At 41.7% G+C, this 27371-nt stretch overlaps 1 protein-coding gene across 5 annotated transcripts in view; it reads right to left on the bottom strand.

Moving 5' to 3' along the window:
- Positions 1 to 2321: 2321 nt before the first annotated feature.
- Positions 2322 to 27371, bottom strand: part of GPR19 (G protein-coupled receptor 19) — a 36449-nt gene continuing 11399 nt past the window's right edge. For all 5 annotated transcript variants that reach the window (XM_058442620.1, XM_058442618.1, XM_032159658.2 and 2 more), the window contains 2 exons: positions 26475 to 26631; positions 2322 to 3883 (listed from right to left, as the gene is read on the bottom strand). In XM_058442620.1, the coding sequence (XP_058298603.1) occupies positions 2614 to 3861 (1248 nt within the window). In that variant the 5' untranslated portion in view covers positions 3862 to 3883; positions 26475 to 26631 and the 3' untranslated portion in view covers positions 2322 to 2613. The remainder of the gene's footprint in view (positions 3884 to 26474; positions 26632 to 27371) is intronic.

Below are 27371 nucleotides of genomic sequence, written 5' to 3' on the forward strand. Positions count from 1 at the left end.
AGCTGAGATCGTGCCACTGCACCCCAGCCTGGGTGATAGAGCGAGACTCTGTCTCAAAAAGAAAAAAAAAAACAACAAACTGTTTACACAAGAGCTTGTATCACATTGTCTCACTGAATATTCACCTACTGTAGTAAACTCCCAGAACATTAGACACAATAGAGCTTAGAAATCACCTGGTGTAATTCTTTTCAGTTTAAACCGAGAACTATAAATATATAAAAACAAAATGGAAACAAATTAAACTTTTCACACTGTAACTCGAAAAAATAATAGTTCACTTAAAAAGACAAAAAATAAAACTACGACAGGGGTCTCTTCTATATTTTAACAAGTCTGAACCATGAAATTCAAGGGCTAAGTGAGGTAAATATCTGGCACATTTTGTTGTTTTAGAGCCATTTGCTGATGGGATAAGAATGTGAGGAGGACGGGAAAAGGGAGAAAGAAAAATATATTATTTCTATCTTTGGAATTTGCGATTGAACAAAGCATCTCAACTTAAAAACATCAGCTCTGTAAATGTTTTGTAGATTAAATGTTTTGTTATTCTTTGTCCCAAATATCAAAACGTAATCTTGTCTCATTCCCCTGTGTCTGGGAGGTAGGAAGGTACAGGTTTCCCTCCTTGTCGCAAACATTCTGCAGCACAAGTCCAAGAACCTAGCTACAGCCAAGGAACAGGTGAAGGCCAGCTCATTACATTTCAGCTAGACCTGTTTTAAGAATCACCAGTGAATCTTAAATTCAGCTGATTTTTTAAAATTGAAAACAAAAAAGAGGCCAGGTGCGGTGGCTCACGCCTGTAATCCCAGCACTTTGGGAGGCTGAGGCAGGTGGATCTCCTAAGGTCAGGAGTTCGAGACTAGCCTGGCCAACATGGTGAAACCCCGTCTCTATTAAAAATACAAAAATTAGCTTGGCATGGTGGCGGGCACCTGTAATCCCAGCTACTTGGGAGGCTGAGGTGGGAGAATCACTTGAACTTGGGAGGCAGAGGTTGCAGTGAGCCGAGATCACGCCATTGCACTCCAGCCTGGACAACAGAGTGAGACTCCGTCTCAAAAAAAAAAAAAAAAAAAAATTAAAAAAGAAAACAGAATGGCCAAATTCTCTTAGACCTTTGACTTCCACCAAGGCAGTGGTCAGGAGGCCCTTCAAGGCCTGGATGGGTTTGCCACCTCGTGTTCTCTAGGGAGACATCTGAAATGTCAAGGAAAGAGCAACAGACAGACATGCGGTTAGAGGCTCGAGTTTGAATACCAGCTCTGTCACATTCCAACTTGGGCAGGTCACATAACTATTGAGTTCCAGTTTGCTCATCTATAAAAGGGATGATAATAAATATATCACAGAATTGTTGAGAGGATAAAGGAGATAATGCATGTAGAATTGCTGAACAAATGGAGTTATTATTTGCAGCTCTTGTTAACTAGGGCGTGAAAATGCATACCAGTCTTGCCTGTAAACCCTTTATTGTTTAAATAAAAACATTTTTTAAATGTGCTGGCTGGTCCTCGATTTGAAATAATGGAGATCTGGGAAGCAGAGGAAAAAAATTCCGTAGTTATCACAGGCAAAGAAGAGTTTGAGCTTGGCCAGGGTATGGTGCTGTGCCCTGGAGAGAGATGAGGGAGAACAGGCTCTGGCTAGAGAAATGACCTCCAGTTTCTAGGAGGACGAGGAAGGCAGCCCTTGCCCTTGCTGTCCTGGTGTACAGGGGTAGGGCTGGGCAGCTGAAAGTCTCGGCTTGAATTGCAGAGCACAGAGAAATGCCGTCTGTCATTTCTGTCTTTGGCATTTTTTAGATATGCTAGCAACAGCACCTGCACATTTACTTGTATATAACTCAAAAATGGGAGGTGAATGTCCTAGACACAGCCTAGATGGGACACAGATGTGAGGAAAACATTGCATTGACTTTGCATTTTTCAAGCCTTCATCAGCTGCTTAGATTAAGGAAGGATAAAAACAAGAGAAAGAGCAAGAGAAATTCAGCAACTCTGTATGCTTTCTTCCCCTAAGAATCCTGATGAAAATCCAACCACAGAAGACCTCCCAGCAAGTTCCAATATATGGCATGCTTTCCGTAGCAGATCTGGCTAGTGGTTACTTGGAGGAAGGTAACGTGACAACCTATACAATATTAACTCATCCTAAATGTTGCTTAGTGAAAGAAATATAAATCTCTGAGATAGGTGACACGGGGATTTCATTTGGAACTGAAGCCCATAGTTATAAAAATTCAGTAAGGAGGAGAAAAAGAAAACAAAATAAAACTAGATTGAATCATTAATCAAAGACTGTGTGTATGGCTTAGGTTTATGTTTTTGAACCAACGGTAAATTAGAAGTAAGAAAGCATTTTTTTTTATGCATGTAACTAATATATTAATAGTAAAAGGACTGTTGGCTATAGTTCAAAGTGAACGCTTTTCCTAAAACATAAAAAGCAAGTAAAATAAAACCCACAAAAACTACAATAAACGACTGCATTTTACAAAATAAAACATTTCCCTTGGAAAGTTGAGTGAAAACAAATATGTAAATAGCTTCTGTTTTTATAGTTAAAGCTTTTTAATCTCTGGTGCATAACAATTGAAAGAATGAGAACTTAGACAAAAGTATTTGGTGGATTTGAGTTAATGGGCCAAGCAAGCTTTTTTTCCTTGGCTTCTCTGTCAAATGAGTCATAGATCGAGTCTTTGGTAATAGTTTTGGCCATGGAAGGGATTTCTGAAATGCCAACGTAGTTTTTTTTGGCCATCCTTGAACTGGTTGTGATAGTATAGGCGTTGCTTCGGTAACATTTCATAGAGGACATGCAAAAAGTCTCTTTCATTCCTCTCCGAAAATTGGCATTATAAATTGAATACAGAGTAGGTTTAGAGGCTGAAGAACTAAAGGATATCCATGTGATAGCTGTGAAAACAAGGGAACTTTTCTTATAGTCTTGTTCATGGGGGTGCCATAGCTGAGCTACATGAAAAGGCAGCCAGGAGAGCAAAAACAACAGATTTAAAATGAGGAACATCTTGATAGTTTTCACTTTTGTCCGAGGGACAATGTTCATTGTCCTCCTCACTGTTCGGCCATCTGTGCCTATTCTCCAAATATATTTTATGACCTTTTGGTAAAATAAAATTATGAGGACAGATGGAATCACAAAGCCCACCAAGAAGTGGATGACAGTATAGGCAGTGCCTTCCCAAGAGGAAGGGAGGAAATAGTTACAATGACCGTCCCAGTTGGAGCCATAGAAAAAGAGCACAGGGGTCACAAAGGCTGCATCAAAGATCCACGATGCTGCAATCATTTTCTTGGCTTTTTCTCTGGACACCTTGAAGCTCAGAGGATAGACGATGGTATAGAACCGGTCTATGCAGATGGAGAGGAGAACGTAGATCTGGACACCTGGAGTGAGATATTGAAAATATCGCACAACCTTGCACATTGCACTACCAAGCGTCCACCTTCCAGTGGTGAACTGGAGCAGGACGAAAGGCGTGCTGGCAACGCTGATCAGAAGGTCAGCACATGCCATGGAGACCACAAAGTAGTTGGTGGTAGACTGAGTCCTCCTACTCCTGTGGATGACCAAACAAACCAGGGAATTGCCGAAGATAGAAAACAACCACAGAATCCCAAAGAAGATGCTGGCTGTGGCCACTTCCCCGGGTTTCAGCACATAGTGAAGGTCTGTTTGGTTGCTCATCCAACTGTGCTCCTCACTTAATTCCATCAGGTATTGGCTTGGCAGAGGTGTGGCTGTTTCAGTGCAGCTGCGGTTTTGGAGGGGCACCAGAAGTGTAGGAATAATCAAATGTGGCTTGCTGTTATCCATTCTGTGAGCAAAAACCATATTCACTTTTTTTCTCTTAATTCTGGATGGGGAAAACAAGAATGAGTCCTCCTGTTAAAAAGGTGTCATACAGATTGGTTATGATTACTAAGGCTAACGATCTTATTTGACATTTAGATTGATTGTCATTTGTCTATGAGTAGGACTTGAGCGTTGGCAGGAAAACATAACTACTATCCAGAAAAAATTCTGGCCCCCACTTTGTTTTCATTTTAGGAGCTGTTTCAGCAGATCCCAGCTCAGGCTGTCTCTGGCCTCACCTTCTCTTGACCCTTAGTCATACCAAGCTCCACTCCTACACATATCCTTGTTCCCTTTCACTCATCAGGGATCACAGAAGATTAGGGATCTCAAATCTGGCTCATGGTAAGGGTGTTACCACCAACTGAAGATCTGCTGGAATTCTGGGCAAGTATGTGAGAAGTTCCTAATTGTCATAAGGTTGCAAGAGAGGAAAGCTTGGGCAGATGAAAACACACAGATTTGGACTATGGAAGTAGCTAACAGCAGCCTGTGAATATAGACTGGCTAGCTACTGGGAAGGGTGCTGTCCTTACTTAGTGCAGATTTTCCATCACAGAAGGATTATGGTAACATATGGAGCAATCAACACTGCTACATGAGCCAGAAATAGCTCCTAATTTAATGACATCTGAAACTAGCTTGCTTTTTCTAAAAGACGATACAGTTCATGCACTAATAACTTGCCACCTACCAGTGACATATATTTTGATGCTATTCTGTTGTTATTGTTTCATAAAATACTGACTGAAGAACATACAAGATGTCCTCTACGAAATGTAACCAGGTTTCGGGAGACCTTATAGCAGTCAGGTGATTAAAAACAACAAAAAAATGTAACTGTTAGCTAAGCACAGTGGGGAACACCTATAGTCCCAGCTACTCAGAAGGCTGAGGCAGGAGGCTCACTTGGGTCCAGAAGTTTGAATCCAGCCTGGGCAACATAGCAAGACCCTATCTCAAAAAAAAGTAACTTAAAATTACTGAGCACTTTTTAAAAGCTTAAAAAGCTTATAGATCTTAGATACAAAAGAATATTTTAAAGTTTAGCCTTTATTTTGTACTTTCTGTATTATTCAGTGAGAAAAAGTCACACTTTTTAAATAGGCAAAAAGATTAAATAGTTGTGGGTCATTCAATTAAAATTGAGGTGATTAGGCCGGGCGCCGTGGCTCACGCTTGTAATCCCAGCACTTTGGGAGGCTGAGGCGGGCGGATCACAAGGTCAAGAGATCGAGACCACGGTGAAACCCCGTCTCTACTAAAAATACAAAAAATTAGCCGGGCGTGGTGGCGGGCGCCTGTAGTCCCAGCTACTCGGAGAGGCTGAGGCAGGAGAATGGTGTGAACCCGGGAGGCGGAGCTTGCAGTGAGCCGAGATTGCGCCACTGCACTCCAGCCTGGGCGACAGAGCGAGACTCCGTCTCAAAAAAAAACAACAAAAAAAACAAAATTGAGGTGATTTTGCTCACAGATTATAAAGCCTTAATTTGGTCTGAATCCAGGAAACAAAAAGAGAAACAGTAGCAATTTAATCCATAATAACCATAATAATTATGGTTCTTAAGGTAAGAGACAAGGATAAACATTAATATTTTCAAAAATGTGCCCACTAAAAGTAAAAGCCCATGTGGGGTTACAGCCACCATTTTGCTGAGATTCCATCTGGCCTGTGGCACAAGGGGATGTGGCTCCAGAAACAGGCTTTTCTAGTAGTCACTAGTTTCTTTCTTGGTGGGCTCCTGTGTCTGCACCTTACAAAGAAACATTTCTCAAGTGACAGTCAGGATTAAATAATAGTTCATAATGAAAGAACGGTTCTTAATGACTGATTTTTTCTTTTTTTTGAGACGGAGTCTCGCTCTGTCCTCTGGGCTGGTGTGCAGTGGCACGATCTCTGCTCAATGCAATCTCCACCTCCCAGGTTCAAGAGATTCTTGTGTCTCAGCCTCTGGAGTAGTTGGGACTAGAGGTGCGTGCCACCATGCCTGGCTAGTTTTTGTATTTTTAGTAGAGACCGGGTTTCCCCATGTTGGCCAGGCTGGTCTTGAACTCCTGACCTCAAGTGATTCGCCCGCCTCAGCCTCCCAAAGTGCTGGGATTACAGGCGTAGCAACTGTGCCCAGCCTTCATTTTTAATTTGAAGGATTTTTGTACTAATTTGTGGTAGAGAAATAAGTGTTAATATATATAATCTTCACCAAAAAGCCATATTCAATACAAGTCTAGTGCTCAAGGCAATATACTCAATGCCTGTTCTATATTATCTTTAGGCTTTTTGTCCATGAGGCAACCTTACTTAAGCAAGCTTAAGTAAGATAATTAAAATTTAAAAAATAAAAAAAAAATTTTTTTTGCTCACCACACAGAAAGCAAAAATAATTAAACATTTTGACTACTAAAAGATCTTTTAAGCATATTGGGAAAATGATAGCCAATGGTAAGAATAGCAGCCATACACTTTCCATATAAGAAATCAGGGCCGGGTGCAGTGGCTCACGCTTGTAATCCCAGCACTTTGGGAGGCCAAGGTGGGCAGAACACGAGGTCAGGAGATCGAGACTATCCTGGCTAACACAGTGAAACCCCGTCTGTACTAAAAATACAAAAAATTAGCCAGGCATGGTGGCAGGTGCCTGTAGTCCCAGCTACTCGGGAGGCTGAGGCAGGAGAATCACTTGAACCCGGGAGGCAGAGGTTGCAGTGAGCCGAGATCGTGCCACTGCACTCCAGGCTGGGCGACGGGGCAAGATGCCATCTCAAAAAAAGAAAAAAAAAAAAAAGAAATCAGGACATAAGATCTAAAATTAGCACTGTCCTAGAAAATCTGGACTGCATGACCCTCATTCATATAAGATTGAAATCATCTTTTCGTCTTCATATGTGTAAAACCTATGAAACTTTTTAAAAAACCTTTTAAGATTTAAAGTTTAAAAATAAACTAAAACAGACAATTTCCCCAGAGAGAAAACTGTTCTAACTTTTCTGGGATGCCTGTGGCCTGAGTAAAACAGGAGTCCACACAGACGCTTTTCCTTAATGCATATCCTTGAAAACCGGTGAACTTCCTTCTGTTTCTTTCTTCCTCTAATAACAAAACTGCAAATGAAACTCAAGTTCACCGCTTTAATTAAAGCCCGGAGGCGGGGGCCCTTCCATCATGTCCTCCAGCTGCTTTACACCCATGAGTATGTCTGCCCATTTCCCCAGCCCAACCACTTGGAAGCAGAGGACCCCAATGCTCAGAAACAGGACGAGGGAGCCCGAGGAGTTCCTGAGCCTAGGTTTCCCCTGCTGGTGGCATGAGTTCTCACTCCACCTAAAATTGCTGCAGTTCTGAACATTCATTCAATAAAGCGAGAAACTGGGCTAGGTATTAAGAAAACATACGTAAGGCCCATAAAATAAGCAGTGTGCCATATTGTAACTCAATTTGATAATAATTATAATTCACTGCTAAGAACAGAACTATGTACAAGGAGCTAAGTAAGAGAAAAATAGGGACCCGGTTTTGTCCGGGTAAGGGGAAGAAAAGGAAAGGCTTCACAGAAGAGGTAAAGTTTGAGCTGGGAGCTTAGAGGATGAACAGGACTTCTTCAGGAAGACAAGTGAATAAAACATTCTAGGGGAGAGAGATAGCATGTGGATTGAATTTTGGGGTCATTTTTCTGGGTTGATCTTTTTTGGGGCCCTTTTCCCCTCAGAAACATAGTTTCCTTCAGACCATACCTCCCAGAGTATATAGTTTCTAAATGCCCTACAATCAAACTGACCTAAATTTTTCCCCTGGTTACAATGAGAGGTTATATTTTCTGCATTCATGGGCAGAAATGCGGTCAGACAGTGGATAAGAATATTAGCATGTCCAGAGTGGTTGTGGTGCCCTTGTTCGTAGAGCATCTTGTTAGTCCTTTACTGCAGCGTTTTCCAAGTTTGTTTTTCTCTAGCTTAGCAATACGGTAGAATGGAGTCTCCCAGGCAGCCTTAAAAAATATTGATGCCTGAGTCCCAGCTTCAGGGATTTTCATTTAATTGTTCTGGAGTGCAGCCTGGGTGTCGGATGGTTCAAAGTTCCCAGGTGATCCTGAGTGTAGCCAAGATTAAGATCTCTGCTTTAGAAACACCTCCATGTTTCTGTCTTCTCCAATAAACTGTGGACTCCAGTAGGGAGATGGGGGTGTTATTCTTTTTCTCCAAGCTCTACAGTTTCCACTGAAGTTCTTTACATTAATAATTGCTTATTAGATGTTTACTAAATTGGATCTGTAAGGATAGAGAACTGAAATAAATGACTCTTACTCTGTGTGCCTCTGCTAGGAGAATGAAATGCAGATAGAAAATCATTGTATATTCTCAGACAGCTGAAACATTGGGGATCATGGTGATAGGGGAAAACATGACTCCTGATAAAAGCAGGGCAGGTGAAACTGAAGCTACCAGGTCAACTGCTATATGAAACAGATATCTCATCTAAGGGAAAGGTTCTTGCACTTTCCTCCCAGAAAAAAGGTCTGCCATATTATAACTAAATTCTAGGGTCCCAAAGTGAAGTTTCAGAAAGGCCTCCCCTGCTCCATTAATTTAGATAAAAATATATCTTCAAGGGGGTGTTTCTGAAATATAAGATCTGGTTAATTAGTATTTCTGTTCAGAGCCATCCATATGCAGTAATTTTAGGAGTGACAAGAAAGGCTTCTTCACCTCTTTCCTGTTCAACCTATCTCTTCCCAGCCAGTTCTGAGACTACCATTTGACATACTCCCTTGGCTGAGGTATTGAAGGTCCTTATTTATCTCTACCTATATATGATCTAAAAGAGGAATCATTCATTTATCCTATTATCTACTTCTCATCCATCCAAGCTTTAAGATTAATACACGAGTGGGGAAAATGGTAGATGGGTTGTCATAGCACAGAACTGGGGACCAGGCATGGTGGCTCATACCTGTAACCCTAGCAGTTTGGGAGGCTGAGGTGGGTGGATCACCTGAGGTCAGGAGTTCAAGACCAGTCTGGCCAATACGGCAAAACCCCGTCTCTACTAAAAATACATAAATTAGCCAGGCGTGGTGGCATGTGCCTGTAGTCCCAGCTACATGGGAGGCTGAGGCAGGAGAATCGCTTGAACCTGGGAGGAGGAGGTTGCAATGAGCTGAGATCACGCCACTGCACTCCAGCCTGGGCAAGAGTGAGACTCTGCATCTCAATTAAAAAAAAAAAAAAGAACTGGGGACTGATTGGGCGGACCCCTGTAATGATGGGATCCTGGGGCACCTGGGAGGAGAATGTACCCTATCACTTTGCTTTGTAATTTTTATTTTGCATGTTTGTCTCCCCTACTAGGTTATGAGTTCCTTGAGGATAAGGACTATGTCTTTACTTCTATATCCCTGGGGCACATAGCTATTAAAAAAGGTTTAATGAATATATGAATGGGTGGATATGTTAGTAAAAATTATCCAATACTTGAAAATAAGGCAAAAAAGGACATATCCTCTTAAGATCATGCTGGGACATTCTTAAATGGGCCTCTCTCTCTGGGAGAATGTACCTGTGCTTGACTTTGCTATTTAATATTTGACTAGAGCTGAGACACTGTGAAGATATTTATATGTTAACTTGTAGATTTCTTTCTAGCAGAAAATAATAACCCCAAAGGTTATGGACTTACTGCCCTCTAGGACATTAGCTAGTTTAGTGTTTACCTAGCAATCTTATGCTGAAATTCTTTTTTAAAAATGCCTATAAAGACGCATTCTTCAAATGCTCTTGGAACCAGCTTTATTATCTCATGGTTCCTTTGGTATTATGTTAATAAATCTTTAACATATGTTCATCCGATATTTGTAAAAGTCATGATTCTAGCTTTTTGAAAATCATACTTTGTTGGATGGAATGGATGGATGAATGACTGGAAGCTAATAAGAGGGAGCGGAGGACCACAAAGAGGAATGGGGCATGGATGACAAACTTTGCTTCACAATTCTGCATCAACTGTTGGATAGGTTTTTTAGTCTACTTTTTAAGTCTAAAAATACCCTAACAACTAACTTTTTCTCCTCTTGAGATTATAAAGATTCACAAACATTCTCACAAGGTATAAAGACCATTTTTATTTCTTGAGATTTGTTTAAAAATTTAATGTCAAACAAGAATTTTTATAATGTTGATTTTTTACGTGATTTGATAAAAAAAAAAAAAAAAACAGAAACATTTTCTGCAGAATGGGAAGTATCTGCTGGACCTACATGGATACATATGGCTATTTACTAATGAGCAGTAAGATTACAATCATGACAGTAGTTATAGCATTAATACTACCAAGAGTTAATACTTATTTTTGTGCTTACTATGTGCCAGGCACTTTATATGTGTAACCCCTCAAAGTAGGTAAAATTACTGATCTTGTTTTACAAATGAAAAAAAATGGAAGTTCTTCCCCAAAGTCATACCGTTGGAAAGTGGTCACTCCAAAGCCCTTGCTCTTAACTACCATCAGGGTTTCCTGACCAGTGAGACCACAGAGGGCTGGATCTGAATTCAGAGAGTCAAATTGGCTGTACATGGGTAAGTCTTTCTTGACTATTCATTCAAACAGAGGAATACAAAGTTATTCCCTGTAGCCTCTTGCCTACCCACAGATACATCTGTTCAATATGCTAGCTCAGAAATATGTGACATAGTGAACAGTTTTAAAAAATGATCACTCCCACGATGTACTGCACAGAAGCTTAGCATCAAAAGTGCGGCAGACATGCTGCCTGGAGAAATAGCCTTTCTTCAGAATAAAGAATGTGAGAGTATTGGCATTTCAACATGCTGCATAATTAACTGTTGCCTTTTAAACAGAATGAAAGCAGAATTCTAGACTTCAATTTGAATTAAAGTGAGGAAAAAATTTGATCAATTGTATTATCCCAAGTAGGAAATTATCTTTTAAAATTTTAGTTGTTTAAATTCAAGAGATACCACGGTATGGAGATTTTAACGTAAACCCTTCATTGTTGTGTAGGCTTCATTTGTTTACATGTGAAAATGAGAAGTGCCTGTAACACTAGTGGGCTGGGACTGGCTTACATAGGGAGCCCTGAGCCAACTGTATATACATTTCTTCCCAACTCCAGGCTCAAAGACAGCATGTTGGTATCGTGAAGCAGCCATGGTAGGAATATGGCAAACACCAAAAATTGAAGTTTTGTTTTTTTTTCCCCACTCTGCAAAGCCAGTTGTTAAACATTTACCCACACACCACTTCCAGTAGGGCAGGGCTTTCAGGGCAGCCTATCCTAAGTCCTGAACTTACACACATTGCTGAACTTAAAAATGGCTCAGGAGGCCACACAGGCTCTTCCGAAGCTTCCTAAGTGACTCTCTTGCTGTGTGGCCTTGAGATAAGACTCTGGTGTATGTGTGCTTGTGTGTGTTTTATAGAGATGAGGTCTTGCTATGTTGTCCAGGCTGTTCTTGAACTCCTGGGCTCAAGCAATCCTCCTGCCTTGGCCTCCCAAAGTGCTGGGATTATAGGTGTGAACCACCATGCCCAGCTGAGATAAGACTCTGATATGGGCTGGGCGCGGTGGCTCACGCTTGTAATCCCAGCACTTTGGGAGGCCGAGGCGGGCGGATCACGAGGTCAGGAGATCGAGACCACGGTGAAACCCCGTCTCTACTAAAAATACAAAAAAAAAATTAGCCGGGCGTAGTGGCGGGCGCCTGTAGTCCCAGCTACTCGGAGAGGCTGAGGCAGGAGAATGGCGTGAACCCGGGAGGCGGAGCTTGCAGTGAGCCGAGACTGCGCCACTGCACTGCAGCCTGGGCGACAGAGCAAGACTCCGTCTCAAAAAAAAAAAAAAAAAAAGACTCTGATATGAACATTAGGTGATTTATAAAACTACATAAGGCTAGGTAGCCACCAGCATGACTGTGGTGGGGTAACAGGAAAATCAGAGAGGGTGAGACATGTTCCTGCGATGTCGACTCAGATGAGGTTGCTAGATAAAATACAGGATGCCCAGGTAAACGTGAATTTCAGATAAATAACAAATAACTTTTTAGTAAAAGTATGTCCCATGCAATACCCCATGCAATATTTTACTGGTGTCCTGTATTTTTATTTGTTAAATCTGGCAAACCTACACCCAGAATGTAATCTTCTGCTAAAAAATCTCATGTTTTAAATCTCATAGTGCAGGCATACTGCAAAGTAGATATGTATGTAGGCTTTGAAGTCAGTTGCATCCTATTCCTGTCACTCACTCACTAGCTGGGTGACCTTGGGCAAGTTACCTAACCCTCTTGAGCTCCAGTTTTCTTCTGTAAAATGAAGATAGTCAGTTCCTATCTCATTTGATTATTATAATTAGATGAGAGAATATACACAGGACTTAGATGAGTTAATACATGTGCCTCTGCCTGGTATGAGGAAAACAACAAGTGTTATTTTTATATACAGTTCTACAAAACACCTAGTTCTGTGTCTGGAACATAGCAACTGCTTCAAAAATTAGTCTTTTAAACCATATGACAAACAAATTTTAGTAACCATATTACACATCACATGCTATAGTAATAATACTAACATTGGTCACATAATTTAGCTTTGTCAAGGGTAAATGGCCTTTATGAAGGGGCCTAGGTACCTAATCATCATTTACAACAATGTTTTTAAGGGGGAAATCATTGAGGCCAAATAAATAAACACATTTTCTTCAAGTTGGGGATGATTTTATGTGACATGTTGGCCAGATCAAACTTTCTAAGATATCCTACATCAAAATACATAATACAACTGGACTGAATACGCCTTTTTCAAAAGCCCATAGAATCCATTCTGCTTAAATTATTTCCATTAGAGGCTGGGCGTGGTGGCTCATGCCTGTAATCTCAGCACTTTGGGAGGCCAAGATGGGCAGATCATCTGAGGTCAGGTGTTCAAGACCAGACAGGCCAACATGGGGAAACCGCATCTCTACTAAAAATAAAAATAAAAATAAATTAGCTGGGCGTGGTGGCTGGCACCTGTAATCCCACTACTAGGGAGGCCAAGGCAGGAGAATTGCTTGAACCCGGGAGGCAGAGGTTGCAGTGAGCTGAGATCGTACCACTGCACTCCAACCCAGACAACAGAGTGAGACTCCCTCTCAAAAAAAAAAAAAAATTATTTCCATTAGATATTTTGAATAATTGCAAAAGAACCTCACACTGCCAATGAAAGCAGAGCTTCTTTCCACAACCTGAGACTCCTGGTGCCACGAGCTTATAGGCCTGGAATTTTCTCTACTGGTCTTTTTCCTTTCCTCCTCTTATATAATAGATATAAGTATTCCTCCATAATAATCCAGCTCTGTGCCTTTCAAACTGTTTCCTAACTGGCATCAAGCAGTTTCTCAAGCTCAGACAGGGTATAGTTTCTTTGTGTTTGGAAACTGGATATGCTTTCATGGGAACATGATTTTTTTTTAAACAGAGCTGTTTTCAAAACAGCTTCTTCTAACTTCACAAAATAGCTTAAAACAACCATGAACATTCCTGGCTCAGAAATTCTGCCTATGTAGATTTAAGGGACTATTAGTCTCCTATCACATTTGCCTCTTTCTTTATCCTTCACATGAATTCAAAAAATCAACCTCTCTCACAATTACAGCATCATCCTTTTAAAGTCAAGATCCCTATTAAAATATAAAGGTTTCTTAAAGACCAGTTGTACATTATTTTTTCAGTTTTATATTTTATCAGTAGAGTAGTGATCTCTGAGACCCATTCATTCTATCTCTGAAATCTACGATTAGTGAAAATGAAAACAGAAGAAATGCCAAAAGCAAAAGCCATGAGGACCATCAGTAACTGAGAGAATTAAGATGAGATGTCATTATGAGAAGGGCTGGGTGAAGGGTGAAAGGTGAAGTTGAAGAAGATAAACTTCACCTCCTTGACAGTTTTGTGAAGGAATGGATAACCACTGGGTAGATACCCTACCCAAAGGAATAAAACAGAAAGGAGCCTGAGCTTTACCCCACATGAAGGTTTATGTTGTCCACAGGCTCAATCCTCCCCTAATTCTTTGTAAACAATGTTGCATGAAAAAAATGTTAGGTCATGTTGGCATTTCTGTGGGGGTGAGCACCCCCGCGGATGTATGAAGAATACTATCTAATATTTCTCTTCCCAACTGCTGCTTAGTAGCTTAGTAGAGTTCCGTGTATACAGGACACAGCTGCAGGTTTAATACTGAACTTCCCTACCTCCCTACATTCACACAAAATCTGTAAAGTAAGATACAATGTAAAAGAAACAAGTGCAAAAAAATTTCACCCTGGCCGGGTTTGGTGACTCATGCCTATAATCCCAGCACTTTGGGAAGCTGAGGTGGGTGAATCACTTGAGGTTAGGAGTTTGAGACCAGCCTGGCCAACATGGTGAAACCCCATCTCTACTAAAAACACACAGATTAGCCAGACGTGATGGTGGGTGCCTGTAATCCCAGTTATTTGGGAGGCTGAGGCAGGAGAATTGCTTGAACCCCAGAGGTGGAGGTTGCAGTGAGCCAAGATTGTACTACTGCACTCCAGCCTGGGTAACAGAACAAGACTCCATCTCAAAAAAAAAAAAAATTCACCCTAAGAAATGATCATTTTGTTATGATGGTATATGCAAAATAGTCTTCAATCACAACACTTATCCTTTTTAAAAAAAAATCACTTAGTGTGGCCGGGCGAGGTGGCTCATGCCTGTAATCGCAGCACTTTGGGAGGCCGAGGCGGGCAGATCACGAGGTCAGGAGATCGAGACCATCCTGGATAACACGGTGAAACCCTGTCTCTACTAAAAATACAAAAAAAATAGCCGGGCGTGGTGGCAGGCACCTGTAGCCCCGGCTACTCGGGAGGCTGAGGTAGGAGAATGGCGTGAACTCGGGAGGCAGTTTGCAGTGAGCCGAGATCGCGCCACTGCACTCCAGCCTGGGCCACAGAGCGAGACTCCATCTCCAAAAAAAAAAAATCACTTAGTGTGGCCAGAGTTGTGTTCATTGCTTGGGACACAGACGTTATAATAACTAAACAGACAAGATCCCTGTTTTTATGGAGCTTACTTCTAACATGGGAAACAAATAATAAACAGCTAAACAAATAAAAATGTCAATAATTCAGAAATGATTAGTGCTATGTAGAAAAAGAAAGGAGAATGAGGGACTAAGAATTGATAGGAAATGGAATGGCAGATGGCTAGTTAGCTGGTTACCCAATGACCATTCCCAACTCCTCCCTCTCCTGCCTCTTACTTAAGAGGCTAAAAAGGTAAGATAATAATTTCCCCACCATCCCTTTCAGCTAGTTGTGGTCACATCAATATAATCTTCTTCTGGCCAGAGACAAGAGAAAGTCTCCTGGCAGGGTGTTGGGAGGTCCTTGGAAAAATGTTACTTCCTTGATAAAAGGAAAGAGGTGTGTAGTGAGTATTCTCATGGGCCTGGCTGCCTCTCTGCTTCTTGCCACTGTAAACTGTCATATGAAGATGTCAGGGCACTGGGTGGTATCTTCTGAGATCAAGGGAAGTCCTGAGACTCACCGAGACATAGTGCCCTGACACTGTGGTGCTGCTAGGACACTCACCTCCAGACTTACTAAGTGAGCAATCAATGTCTTTATGGCTTAAGCCACTTTGAGTTTTGTTACTTACCGCTGAAAGCACCCTGAGTGAAACAGAGTCTGGTTTTAGATGGAGTGGTTAGAGAAAGGTTCTCTGAAGAGGTTATATGGCAGCTGAAACCCCAATGACAGGAAGCCCACCATAACATTCAGGCAGAAGAAATGATGAGTGCAAAGACCCTGGTGTAGGAATGAGCTTGGTATGTGGCTACAGCATATGAATACCAAAGAAAATGATACCTGATATAACCGGAAAAGTGGGCAAAGGTAGGATCACACAGGGCATTGTAGGGCATGGTTTTATTCTATTGAAGGAAAATTCATCGCAGGTTTCAGGCAAAGGAGTGAAATGAATATGACATGTTTTTTTTTTAACCCCCTCGCCCAGATTTATGTTTTAAAAATACAACTTTAGTTGCTGTGTAGGTGGCCGAGAGTAGAAGCAGGGAGAATAGTTAACAGGCTATTACACCCAGCACTTTGGGAGGCTGAGGCAGGTGGATCACTTGAGGTCAGGAGTTCGAGACCAGCCTGGCCAACATGGCAAAATCCTATCTCTACTAAATATAAAAAAAAAGTAAAAATTTGCTGGTTTTGGTGGGAGGCTCCCAGCTACTTGGGAGGCTGAGGCAGGAGAACTGCTTGAGCCTAGGACGTTGAGGCTGCAGTAAGCTGTGATGCTGTGATCACACCACTGCTGATGATGGTGGCTTAGACCAGAGTGATGGCAGTGTAGGTGGAGAAAAGTAGATGAATATTGAAAATATTATGGAGACAGAGCCAACAAGATTATTTTATGTGTGATGGGGTTAGGGAATGGGGATTACCCCTAGTTTTGAGAGCCTGAGGGCAAGAGAGAAAAAGTTTAGGGAGCTTGAAATCAGTAATACTATTTTACACAAGTTAAATTCCCACTAGATATCCATGTAGAGATATCAGTTGGCTACTGAATATGTACATTTGGAAAAATGTCTTTTGAAAATCTTTGCCCATTTGAATCAATTCATTCATCACTCCATAAATATACACTAAGATCATACTATGCTCCAGAATGTACTATGTTAATAATTAGATACACAATGGTAAACCAAACTGTATCCCTTCCCTCATGAAGATCTAGTGTAATTAGTTGTAGAGGGGTAGAGAGTAGTGAACAGATAAGAAGAAATGAATGTATTAAGTTGTAGTAAGTCCAATGAAAGAAGAGTAGGCTGCTGTAAGACAGCATGGTGAGGACCCTCCCCTGGGCTGGGGTCAGGGAGGCAATGGAAGCAGCAGCAGAGATGATGAAGAATGGCTCATCTAAGTAGACTCTCCAGGACCCCTGCTGCTGACAGATGACAAGAGAGTCTAGCCTAGCCAACATGCCGCCTTGGGTCCCAGCCACGTTCCAGGTCCTTAACAATGTTCTAGGCTCCTTGAGACCCGGATTTAGGACTGTTGTGATAGTCTGTTGTCCTGGAAGCAATTCAGAGGTTTTTTGTAGACAAAAGAACCAAAATTATCACGTGGGGAGCAGGTTAGAGAGAAAGAGGGATAAGTGGAGCCGAGAGGAACAAAGTATCCCCATAGATTTTGTTCTGTGTAAGAACCCCAGGACCTAGGAAGAGGAAGAGAGTCTCAGTAATGTTTGCCACTGATGTTCCCATCAGCCTGGTAGGATAGAGCCTTGCCATTATTTAAAGGAAATAATGTGAGTAGTAGGCAGAATTGTCTCCCAAAGATATCCATGCCCTAATCCCTGGAACCTGTGAATTTGTTATGTTATATAGCAAAAGGGATTCTGCACAATAATTAAGGTTATGAACCTTAAAGTGGGGAGATTATGCTGGATTATCCAGGTAGGCCCAATCTAAGCACATGAGCCCTTAAATGCAGACAACTGTCTCTGGTAGCAGCAGGAGAAGTCAGAGAGACTCCAAGCATGAGAAAGAACTGACATGCTATTGCAGGCTCTGAGATGCAGGGGCCCACATAGAGGAACCAGGATGAGACCTCTAGGAGGTATGATGGCTCCCACCTGATAGCCATCAAGGAAATAGGATCTTAGTCTTACAACCACAAGGCACTGGATTCTGCCAACAACCTGACTGAGCCTGGAAGGGCAGTCAAGCTCAGAGCCTCTAAAAAGGATCACGGTCCTGCTAAGATCTTGATTTTGGCCCTGGGAGACTCTAAGCAGAGAACTCAGCCAAACCCACCCAGACTTCTGACCTACAGAACTGTGAGATAATGAACAATGTTATCTTAAGCCACTAAATTTGTGTTAACTTGTTACAGCAGCAATAGAAACTAATTCAATGTAGCATTTCTTATATAATTGAATGTGAGTACTAAAATTCATACCAGTCATTCTATCGCCTTCTACTACCCTACTAGCATCTGAAATATTAGAAAACCAAAAATCTTAAAGAGTATAGTGCTTTCTACTTCACCTTACACATTGGGCTGGGGGCTAAGAAACCTGGGTTCTAATTCTGATTATAAGCACTGAACAAGTCAAGAGATCTTGGTCTTATTTTTATTTCAGCATAAGGACCTTAAGTAAATCAATCTCCTTGAACCTCTGTTTCCATATCTACAATATGCATGAGTTGGCCTAGATGATTTCTAAGGTCATTTCAGCTCTATGAGCAAAAAGTGACAGGTGGACATTGTTATCTGAGATGAGCTCATTTAATTTATAACCCACCACTTTCATCTGGCAGAGAGCTCATCCTGAGAGTGCATTTTGATGGGAGGAGAGGGAAGTTGTTTAGGGCTGCTGGGGCCCAGCACTGAGAGTTTTTGATATCAAAGATCAGTAGCATGGGTCTCCAAAGGAAAGATGAATTTTACCTAGGGGTCCAGCCCAGCTTTCCACAGTAATTATCCTAGAAGTGTCAACAACTTCTTACTGAAGATTCCTTGCAAGAAGTGGTCTGGTCAAAGAGGACCTGCCACCTGTGTTTGCTTTCCATTCTATCAATACCAAACCTCTCAGAAGAGACACATTTCTAGAACCCCTGAGTGTCCTCTGTCAGTTTTCTACATCTTTCTTCCTGGTATGAGGTCTTTCAAATTCTGAAGAAAACCATTTGGCCAAGGAATTTGCACCTCACTAAATTCAATTCACTACAGCAAACATTTTTTGAACACCTGCTGTGTGCTCGTTGAGTTAGAGGGAACCAGTTGTTTTGGAGGTAAATGTTTGGTTTCATTTCTAAGTTCTGACTTCAGTATCAACAGGCAAAGACTAGACTTATTAAAGTCAAAGCAAAGAACAATGAAGTAGTTGAGATTTACAGCTATTTGAAAAGAAGGTGAAGGACTTGTTAAGAAGCGAGTATAAGCACTGAGCAGGAAGTTACTAAGCATTATTTCTCAGGAGCATTCACCTTCTGTCTCACGTCTTATTCACATCAACATTCCGGGAAGATTTTGATCTGTACCACTGTCCTCAGTCAGGGTGTTCTAGAAAGCAACCTTCAAGTTTATGAAGCAGATGTTAATTTGTTTTTTTTGTTTTTTTTGTTTTTGAGACAGAGTCTTGTTCTATCTCCCAGGCTGGAGTGCAGTAGTGCGATCTTGGCTCACTGCAACCTCTGCCTCCTGGGTTGAAGCGATTCTGGTGCCTTAGCCTCCCGAATAGCTGGGATTACAGGCATGTGCACCACGTGTAGCTGATTTTTGTATTTTTAGTAGACATGGAAAATGAAAAATGAAAGTCTTCCACTTATATTTGTATATTTGCTCTATTATTTGAGAATTTTCAATTCCGTGTTACACCATGTTGGCCAGGTTGGTCTTGAACTCCTGGCCTCAAGTGATCCACCCGCCTTGGCCTCCCAAAGTGCTAGGATTACAGGCGTGAGCCACTGCATCTGGCCACAGATGTTAAATTTAATATCGCATTAACGTGTATTTTTTCATTGACAAATTATGTGACTATATGAAAACATGGCTGAACATATATTTTCATATATTTCACATGGATTATATATATATTCAGTGCCATCTGTTTTTAGACAGTTTATAAATGATCATTTCTCAGTGCTTCTTAATTCAATCCTCTCTGCGTATCAGTAATGGTTTACTCAAATTACCTATGCTGGCTAGGCAGGGTGGCTCACGCCTGTAATCCCAGCACTTTGGGAGGCCGAGGCGAGTGGATCATCTGAGGTCAGGAATTCGAAACCAGCCTGACCAACATGGTGAAACCCCATCTCTACTAAAAATATAAAAATTATCTGGGCATGGTGGTGGGTGCCTGTAATCTCAACTACTCAGGAGGCTGAGGCAGGAGAATTGCTTGAACCCGGGAGGCGGAGGTTGTGGTGAGCCGAGATCGCACCACTGCATTCCAGCCTGGGTGACAGAACAAGACTCCGTCTCAAAAAAAAAAAAAAAAAAAAAATCACCTATGAAGCAATTTCAATCTTTCTTCTTCAGAGACACATGACAAATGTGTTCGTATGTGTGATATACCCCCATATATCCAGAATTATGTGCAATTCTAGGAGCTAGACCTGTAATTCCAACCCTTTAATCTCCATCTAAGAAATCATACTGAAAAAAAATTGTTATGTATATATCCTTAAATTTATTCCAATTAATTAAAAAAAAACCAATGATTATTTATTAGTAAGCAGTTATTTGCAACATGCTCTGTTTATGACATAGCAATATATTTTGACACCTTTGTTGATATGCACGGTCCTGATATGCCACAAGTATACACATGAAATCTAAATTCTTGAAGGCTAAGGTGCTTGGCACAGAGAACCACAGAAAGGTAATAAGAGAGAAAAGTGCACTTATTCTCTCTACTGGGCAACTGTGAGCTTATAACTAGTTCTCCGAGTCTACTAATAGGCATTTAATAAGAATCTACTAATGAGCACTTTTCTTGATCCATAAAGTCACTATTGACATTCCAGCAAAGTTTCACGGCCTGCACCCAAATTTGAAGATTTATTTCTCTCTTTGGATATAGAACAAAATAACTTTATGTGCATTTTATTTCACTTTATTCTACTTTATTGGATTGGTGCAAAAAAATTTGCAGTTTTCCCATGAAAAGTAATGGCAAAAACTGCAATTACTTTTGCACCAACCTAATATTTTCTTTTGAGACAGAGTCATACTCTGTTACCCAGGCTGGAGTGCAGTGGTGTCATCTCAACTCACTACAGCCACTGCCTCCTGGGTTGGAGACATCCTTGTGCGTCAGCTTCCTGTGTAACTGGAATTACAGGCACACGCCACCACGCTCAGCTAATTTTTGTATTTTTTTGTAGAGATGGAGTTTTGCCATGTTGCCCCGGCTGTTCTCAAACTCCTGACCTCGAGTGATCTGCCCACCTCAGCCTCCCAAAGTACTGGGATTATAGACATGAATCATCGTGTCCGGCTCTTTATGTGCATTCTAAATATGAAGAGGCTATATAGTATGGTGGCTGAGAGAACAGGTTCTGGACTAGTGGTTCTCAATCAGAGATAATTCTGCCTCACAGTGAACATTTGGAAATGTCTAGAGACATTTTTGGTTGTCACATCTGGGAGAGGGAAGTGTTACTGACATCTGGTAGGTGGAAGCCAGGGATGCTGCTAAACATTCTACAATGGTTTAGGCACAGTGGCTCATGCTTGTAATCCCAGCACTTTGGGAGGCTGGGGTGGGAGGATCACTTGAAGCCAGTTTAAGACAAGCCTGGGCAACATAGTAAGTCCCTGTCTCTATCAAAAAAAAAAATTAGCCGGGCATGGTGGTGCATGCTTACAGTCCCAGCTCCTTGGAAGGTTGAGGTGGGACTATCACAGACCTAAAGGGAAAAAACTAACAAGCACAAGATAGGGTATGTTGGGCCCTAGGAGTTTGAGCCTCGGAGTTTCAGGCTGCAGTGAGCCATGATTGTACTACTGCACTTGAGGCTGGGTGACAGAGTGAGACCTTGTCTCTGGAAAAAAAAAAAAAGCCCAAAACACTACAATGACAAGGACAGTCCCCGACCCCCACCACGACAAAGAATTATCTGTCCCCAAATGCCAATAGTGCTAAGGTTGAGAAAGCCTGCCCTAGAGTCAGCCTGCCTGGGGTTCAAGTCACTTATAATCTGTGTAGCTGTTGGTAAATTATTTTACATGTTGTGCTTATTGAGTGTCTTCAACAATAAAATTAGAATAAATATTGTGGCCGGGCACGGTGGCTCAAGCCTGTAATCCCAGCACTTTGGGAGGCCGAGGCGAGCGGATCACGAGGTCAGGAGATCGAGACCATCCTGGCTAACACGGTGAAACCCCGTCTCTACTAAAAATACAAAAAATTAGCTGGGCGTGTTGGCGGGTGCCTGTAGTCCCAGCTACTTGGGAGGCTGAGGCAGGAGAATGGCGTGAACCCAGGAGGCGGAGCTTGCAGTGAGCCGAGATTGCGCCACTGCACTCCAGCCTGGGCGACAGAGCAAGACTCCGTCTCAAAAAAAAAAATAAATAAATAAATAATAACAATACTCACTTTATTGATCTTTTATGATAATAAAATAAATTACACAAGAAAGGAGCTAAGGACAATGTCTGGAACAAAGCAAGTGCTCAACAAATATTTGCTTTTGTTTTCAGTATATGCATTGAAAAAAATTGAGAAGAAATACACCAACATTTTAACAGTGACTGTTTCCAGGTGGCAAGATCACAACTGATTTTTATTTTCATTATCCTTTTATACTGCCTTATACTTTCCAAATTTTCTGGAATGATATTTGTATTAATCTAATATCCAAAAACATGTTTTAAAATAATGCAGATAAAAGAACTTTACTTGTGATATAGTAAAAAGAGCACAGAATTAAAAAGACCTGGATTCAGATCCTGACTCTACCTGCCGTCTGTGGACATTGAACAGTTAAGTTAATCTCTTTGAGCTTCATTTTCCTCAGCTAAAATTGGGGCTAATAATGCATATCATAGAAGTTGCTATGAGAATTAAACACGACAGACATGCAGTGTCTAGGAGAGTATACTGAATGAAAGGCTCCAGGAGATGACTGCTTTAAAGGTTTGGCCAAGGGAAAATGACTCCATAAACAGGGAAATGTATTAATGACGGTAACTCCCCTTTGGCATTTTATTTTTTGTTTTTTGAGATAGGGTCTTGTTTTGTCACCCAGGCTGGAGTGCAGTGGAGCGATCACCGCTCACTGCACCCTCAACCTCCCAGGCCCATGCAATCTTCCTACCTCAGCCTCCCGAGGACCTGGGACCACAGGTGTGTGCCACCACACCCAGCTATTTTTGTAGATCTCCCTATAATTTTTTTTTTTTTTTGAGACGGAGTCTTGCTCTGTCGCCCAGGCTGGAGAGCAGTAGTGCAATCTCGGCTCGCTGCAACCTCCACCTCCCAGGTTCAAGCGATTCTCCTGCCTCAGCCTCCCGAGTAGCTGGGATTACAGGCACCTGCTACCATGCCCAGCTAATTTTTGTATTTTTAGTAGAGATGGGGTTTCAGCATGTTGGCCAGGCTGGCCTAGAACTCCAGACCTTAAGTGTTCTGCCCACCTCAGCCTCCCAAACTGCTGGGATTACAGGCGTGAGCAACCATGTCTGGCCTAAGGTCTCCCTATGTTTAGGCTAGTCTCGAATTCCTGGGCTCAAGCAATCCTCCCGCCTTAGCCTCCCAAAGTGCTGGGATTACAGGGGTGAGTCATGGCACTCAGCCTCCCTTTTTCTTTTAAACCATCCTCTCAGAGAGCACAACTCCTGTGTCATCCAATTTCTTGCCTTGGCCGATGGAGAAGAAACTGCGTCCACACTCTGGTCCTTCTCTCCTCTCCCCTCCCTACATACACCCTAGGAAGGGATGTGATCATTCCCCTGGCAGGCCCTGACTCATTTGGCGGGGTTTACTTGCAGGCAAGCTGTTGTGTCTGAAAGGCAGGACCCAGGTATCACTTTCTCATATTCTTCACCCACGCTCATTGTCCCTCTTCTTATTTCTGCTTTCACCCCTCACCTCTAGGTTGAAATCATACTTGGCAAGGCCTCTTGTCAAGGCGAAGGCTCTCCATTTTCTCTCCCTCTGTTCTATCCTCCCATTTAGCTGGTTGAGTAGGTTGCCCCCTTTTAGACCCCAGAGGGATGTGTAGGAAGCCCAGCTAGGCTTCCAGATCCATGCCTCATGTGTGTGCTAGCCCTGCTTATCTGAGAAGCCCTGCATGTGTCGGGGGCATGTAGCACTTGCCAGCTGGTTTGTGCTTCCATCAGGGCTGTTGTCTCTTTTGTGCAGCTCGCTCAGCAGGTAATGCTTGAGGTGAGCAGTATGAGCTGGTAGAATTCAAGGACCCACACTTTATCCACAACCCCTTAATGATTTAATTAGATGGAAAAATCATAGGTTATGTTTGTGTATATTATCAGGAGGGTGACTATTTTAAGCCTTACTCTCTTGCTAACTTGAATTTAAATCCTGACCAAGCTTTCAAAATGCCCCAGGACAATCTTCTTCATTCAGGACATCTTCTTCAATCATGCCATGGTTTGGGAAAGGCAGTCTGACCCTAACCCACACTGACACTCAAGATCCCAGAGTTCCCTAGGAAATAGTCCTGCAGTCCCATGAGCTTTCTATACAGAGTTCTAAGGACTGGGAGCCAGATTGGATTAGGAGAGAATTGCCTGGGGCGGGAGTTGACTTCTCAAGACATTCACTCTCAAACTGAGTTGAACTGTTTCAACACTGGGAGATGGGACCACCCAAAACATCAGAGGAAAATAAGACTGTTAGGGGTGCTTCCATCTAGATACGAATAAAAATATCAGGAGAACTTCATTCTAAATGTAAATAAAAATGTCAGGGGGATTGGTGATCTCCAGGAAATAATTCATGTATACTTTCTAAACTGTAATTTGCAGCTGCTCCAGGGCCAGCCTAACTATATAAACTTCAGGCATAATTTTGACTGTTGCCAAGTTCTTACTACACATGTCTCCTCACTGTCCTCCCTATAAATACATGCAAAATAAAACAGGCATGGACTCCCAAATTGGCACCAGCAGAATACGTCATTGTTTTGAGTCTTCTCAGTCTTCATTCGCAAGAGTATATTGAGAGTTCACCATAAACCAGGCCTGGTGATAAGTGCTAGAAATCCAAAGAGGAAAGGATACCGTCCCTCAAGAAGCTCACTTCATGTGACTATAATAGCATAAAAGTGTTAATTGTTCCAGAGAAATGTAGATTTCAGCAGGGATCAAACGCTTAAGCTAAAAGACTAAAGTGCAATATTGTAGGGGACACAATTACATCTTAAAGTACTGCGCAATGAAACCCTGAAGGGAACTAGTAACTTTTCTTAGTTTTTCCATAGCTTATAGGAATCAGATCAGTCATCTTTTATTATCAAAGGCCAGAAGGAAATCTACACAGATCAAAAAAAGGAAATCTCTATATCTCAGAAATTTCTAGCAGTTAAAAAAAGTTATTAGCAAATCTCCTCTTTTATCCTTAAAAACCTAAAATAATTTGCAAAAGATACCTATCCCCTTATTTTAAGGTATAATATCATTTTAAAACAATAAATCCAGTCAGTTTGATATTATAATTTATATACATAGTTTTAGAAGTTTTTAATCTATTGTATTTTGAGAACTAGGTAGGTGCTTTTAAAGAAAATATGCTTAGGCTGGCCTTGCTAGGTTCTGAGGATGGAAGAGTGTTTCTACGTTCGATTTTTAAAAAAACCCATGATATAATTCTAGATTTCTTTTTTCCTGAGACATCAATTGGTCACCATAGTAACATGGCATTTTACTACAGAGATCTATACAGCACAAGAGAAACAGAACAGCAATTACTTACTGGGTTACTTGGGGGTACAGAATGTGACTACAGGGATAATTTAATATTAAATATAGATTTCTCTGGGGATCTGTTTTAGCAAAGCAAGCTGATTCAATCTTCTAGTAGTGTCAGCTGAACAAAATTTGAAGCCAAACTGACTGCTGACATCATTTGAAATAATATGAGCAGGCAAGCAGCATAGCTCAGTGGTTAAAAGCACAGGCCTTGGGGTCAAGCTTCACAGGTCCAAGTTCTGCTTCTACTATTTGCTAGCTGTGTGATCTTGGGAAAGTTCCCTAACTTCTCTGTGCTTCTGTTTCTTCATCTCTAAAATGTGGGTGATAAAACCTTCCTCAAAGGGTTGTTATAAGGATTCAATGACTGTTTGTGCTTAGAACAGTGCCTTGCACATTAGAAAGAACTTTCTTAAGTATTTGTTAAATAAAGACAAAATAAAATTTAAAGGGGCTCCTCTCTTTGTGCTGAAAATAGTCAAAGACATGAAAATTTGAGTTCATGGCTGATTATTTTAGCCGTAAGTTTGGTAGATTCCTTTGAGAACTTCCCCAGGGTCTTGTTGCTAGCAATTCTACAAGATGTGAAATTCTGTGGCAGTCTACTGTCCTAAATCAGAGCTGGGAACGATCACAAGCACCCCTGGTTCCAGGAACATCAGAAGGAAGATGATCGCACAGCACAAAGGAGCAGCACGCCTGCCCACTTCAGCTCCCCGAGCCACTGCCAATAACCTCTGGGAACATGGGCATGGAATAAGCAGCTGAAAAGGGATGAAACAGCTTTTATTGCAGTGATGATGAAACCTAGTTGGTTTCGGTAATTTTTTTCCCCCTTTCCAGGATTCAAGGGGAAAAAATCCTTTTCATCAATGAGTGCTTTGTTTCATTAATTATCACTATACACAATTTCCATCCAATTTTTCAACAGGCACATACTCTGATGAATTTTCGTTTTACAGAACTACCTAGGCATCTTTTCTGGACTGGTAACAAACCTAAAGCCTCTAACCAGCATCTAAGGCAGGACAAAATCTCCAAATTGCCTGGAAAAAAAGAAGGCATTATGTCCTCTGAGCCAAATTTCAGTCGCAATACCAAGGGATCCCTATCACATACCTTCATCCGGACTTGATTTCAGAGACGTTCTCTTTAGATCTTCTTTGTCAGGAATAGCCCTTGCATAGGAGTTTGGAGAATGCCATAAACCACCAAGAAAGCCTGGAAACACATTCATTTCTGTCCTCTGCCTTCCCCTTGGCTCACAGCCTGCTTCCTGTTAGGGAGACAAGATGACGCTGTGCAGGGTAGACTGTTAAACCATCTTCCCGCCCCCAGCCCCACTCTCTTGTTGCCCCTCCCTTCTCCTTTCCAAGGCTCTGGAATGTGTCACATGGGAAATGGATCATGTGGCTGAAGGGAAGAATGTGGCCATCTTCTCCCTCCCTTCCCCCACTTTTCCTTTCAGGAGCAAAGCAGCAGAAATCTCTGTCTTGATTGGCTCAGACCAAAAATCTCCATATGAAAAGGGGAAGATTCAGTCACCCAAACCTCCTTCCTTCTCTATTTTCTTTTTTTTCTGTCTGAAGATTTATCCTGACCATTCAGAGTTGCTCAGTATGGGAGATAAATGATGCTTTCTTAACCTCAACCCCTCTCTTTCTTTCTTACAGTCAGTATCCTGACCTGGCAAGGTGTTCCTTAACCTCCCCTCTGGATCCCCCTTAGCACACATCTGGGACAATGGGGTGTTCAGCACCACGGACAGCATTACACCCTCTTCAGTGCTTGTTAAAGCCATTTGTCTATTTCACTCTCAAGTAAATAAAAATATTTTTTAAAATTTCCCTGAGGTCCTGTGCCTAAATATAAACCACACCATACATTTAGGGCTCTGACTTCCCCTACTATCAGCTTACTGTTACCTTATAAACACAAACATAATTTTTATATTTACTTAAACCCAAAAGACCATCCCATACCTACCTCCCTGTCCCCATCCCCTCACCCATCCTC

The sequence above is a fragment of the Hylobates moloch genome, unplaced genomic scaffold, assembly GCF_009828535.3.
Source record: "Hylobates moloch isolate HMO894 unplaced genomic scaffold, HMol_V3 SCAFFOLD_8, whole genome shotgun sequence".
NCBI lineage: Eukaryota > Metazoa > Chordata > Mammalia > Primates > Hylobatidae > Hylobates > Hylobates moloch.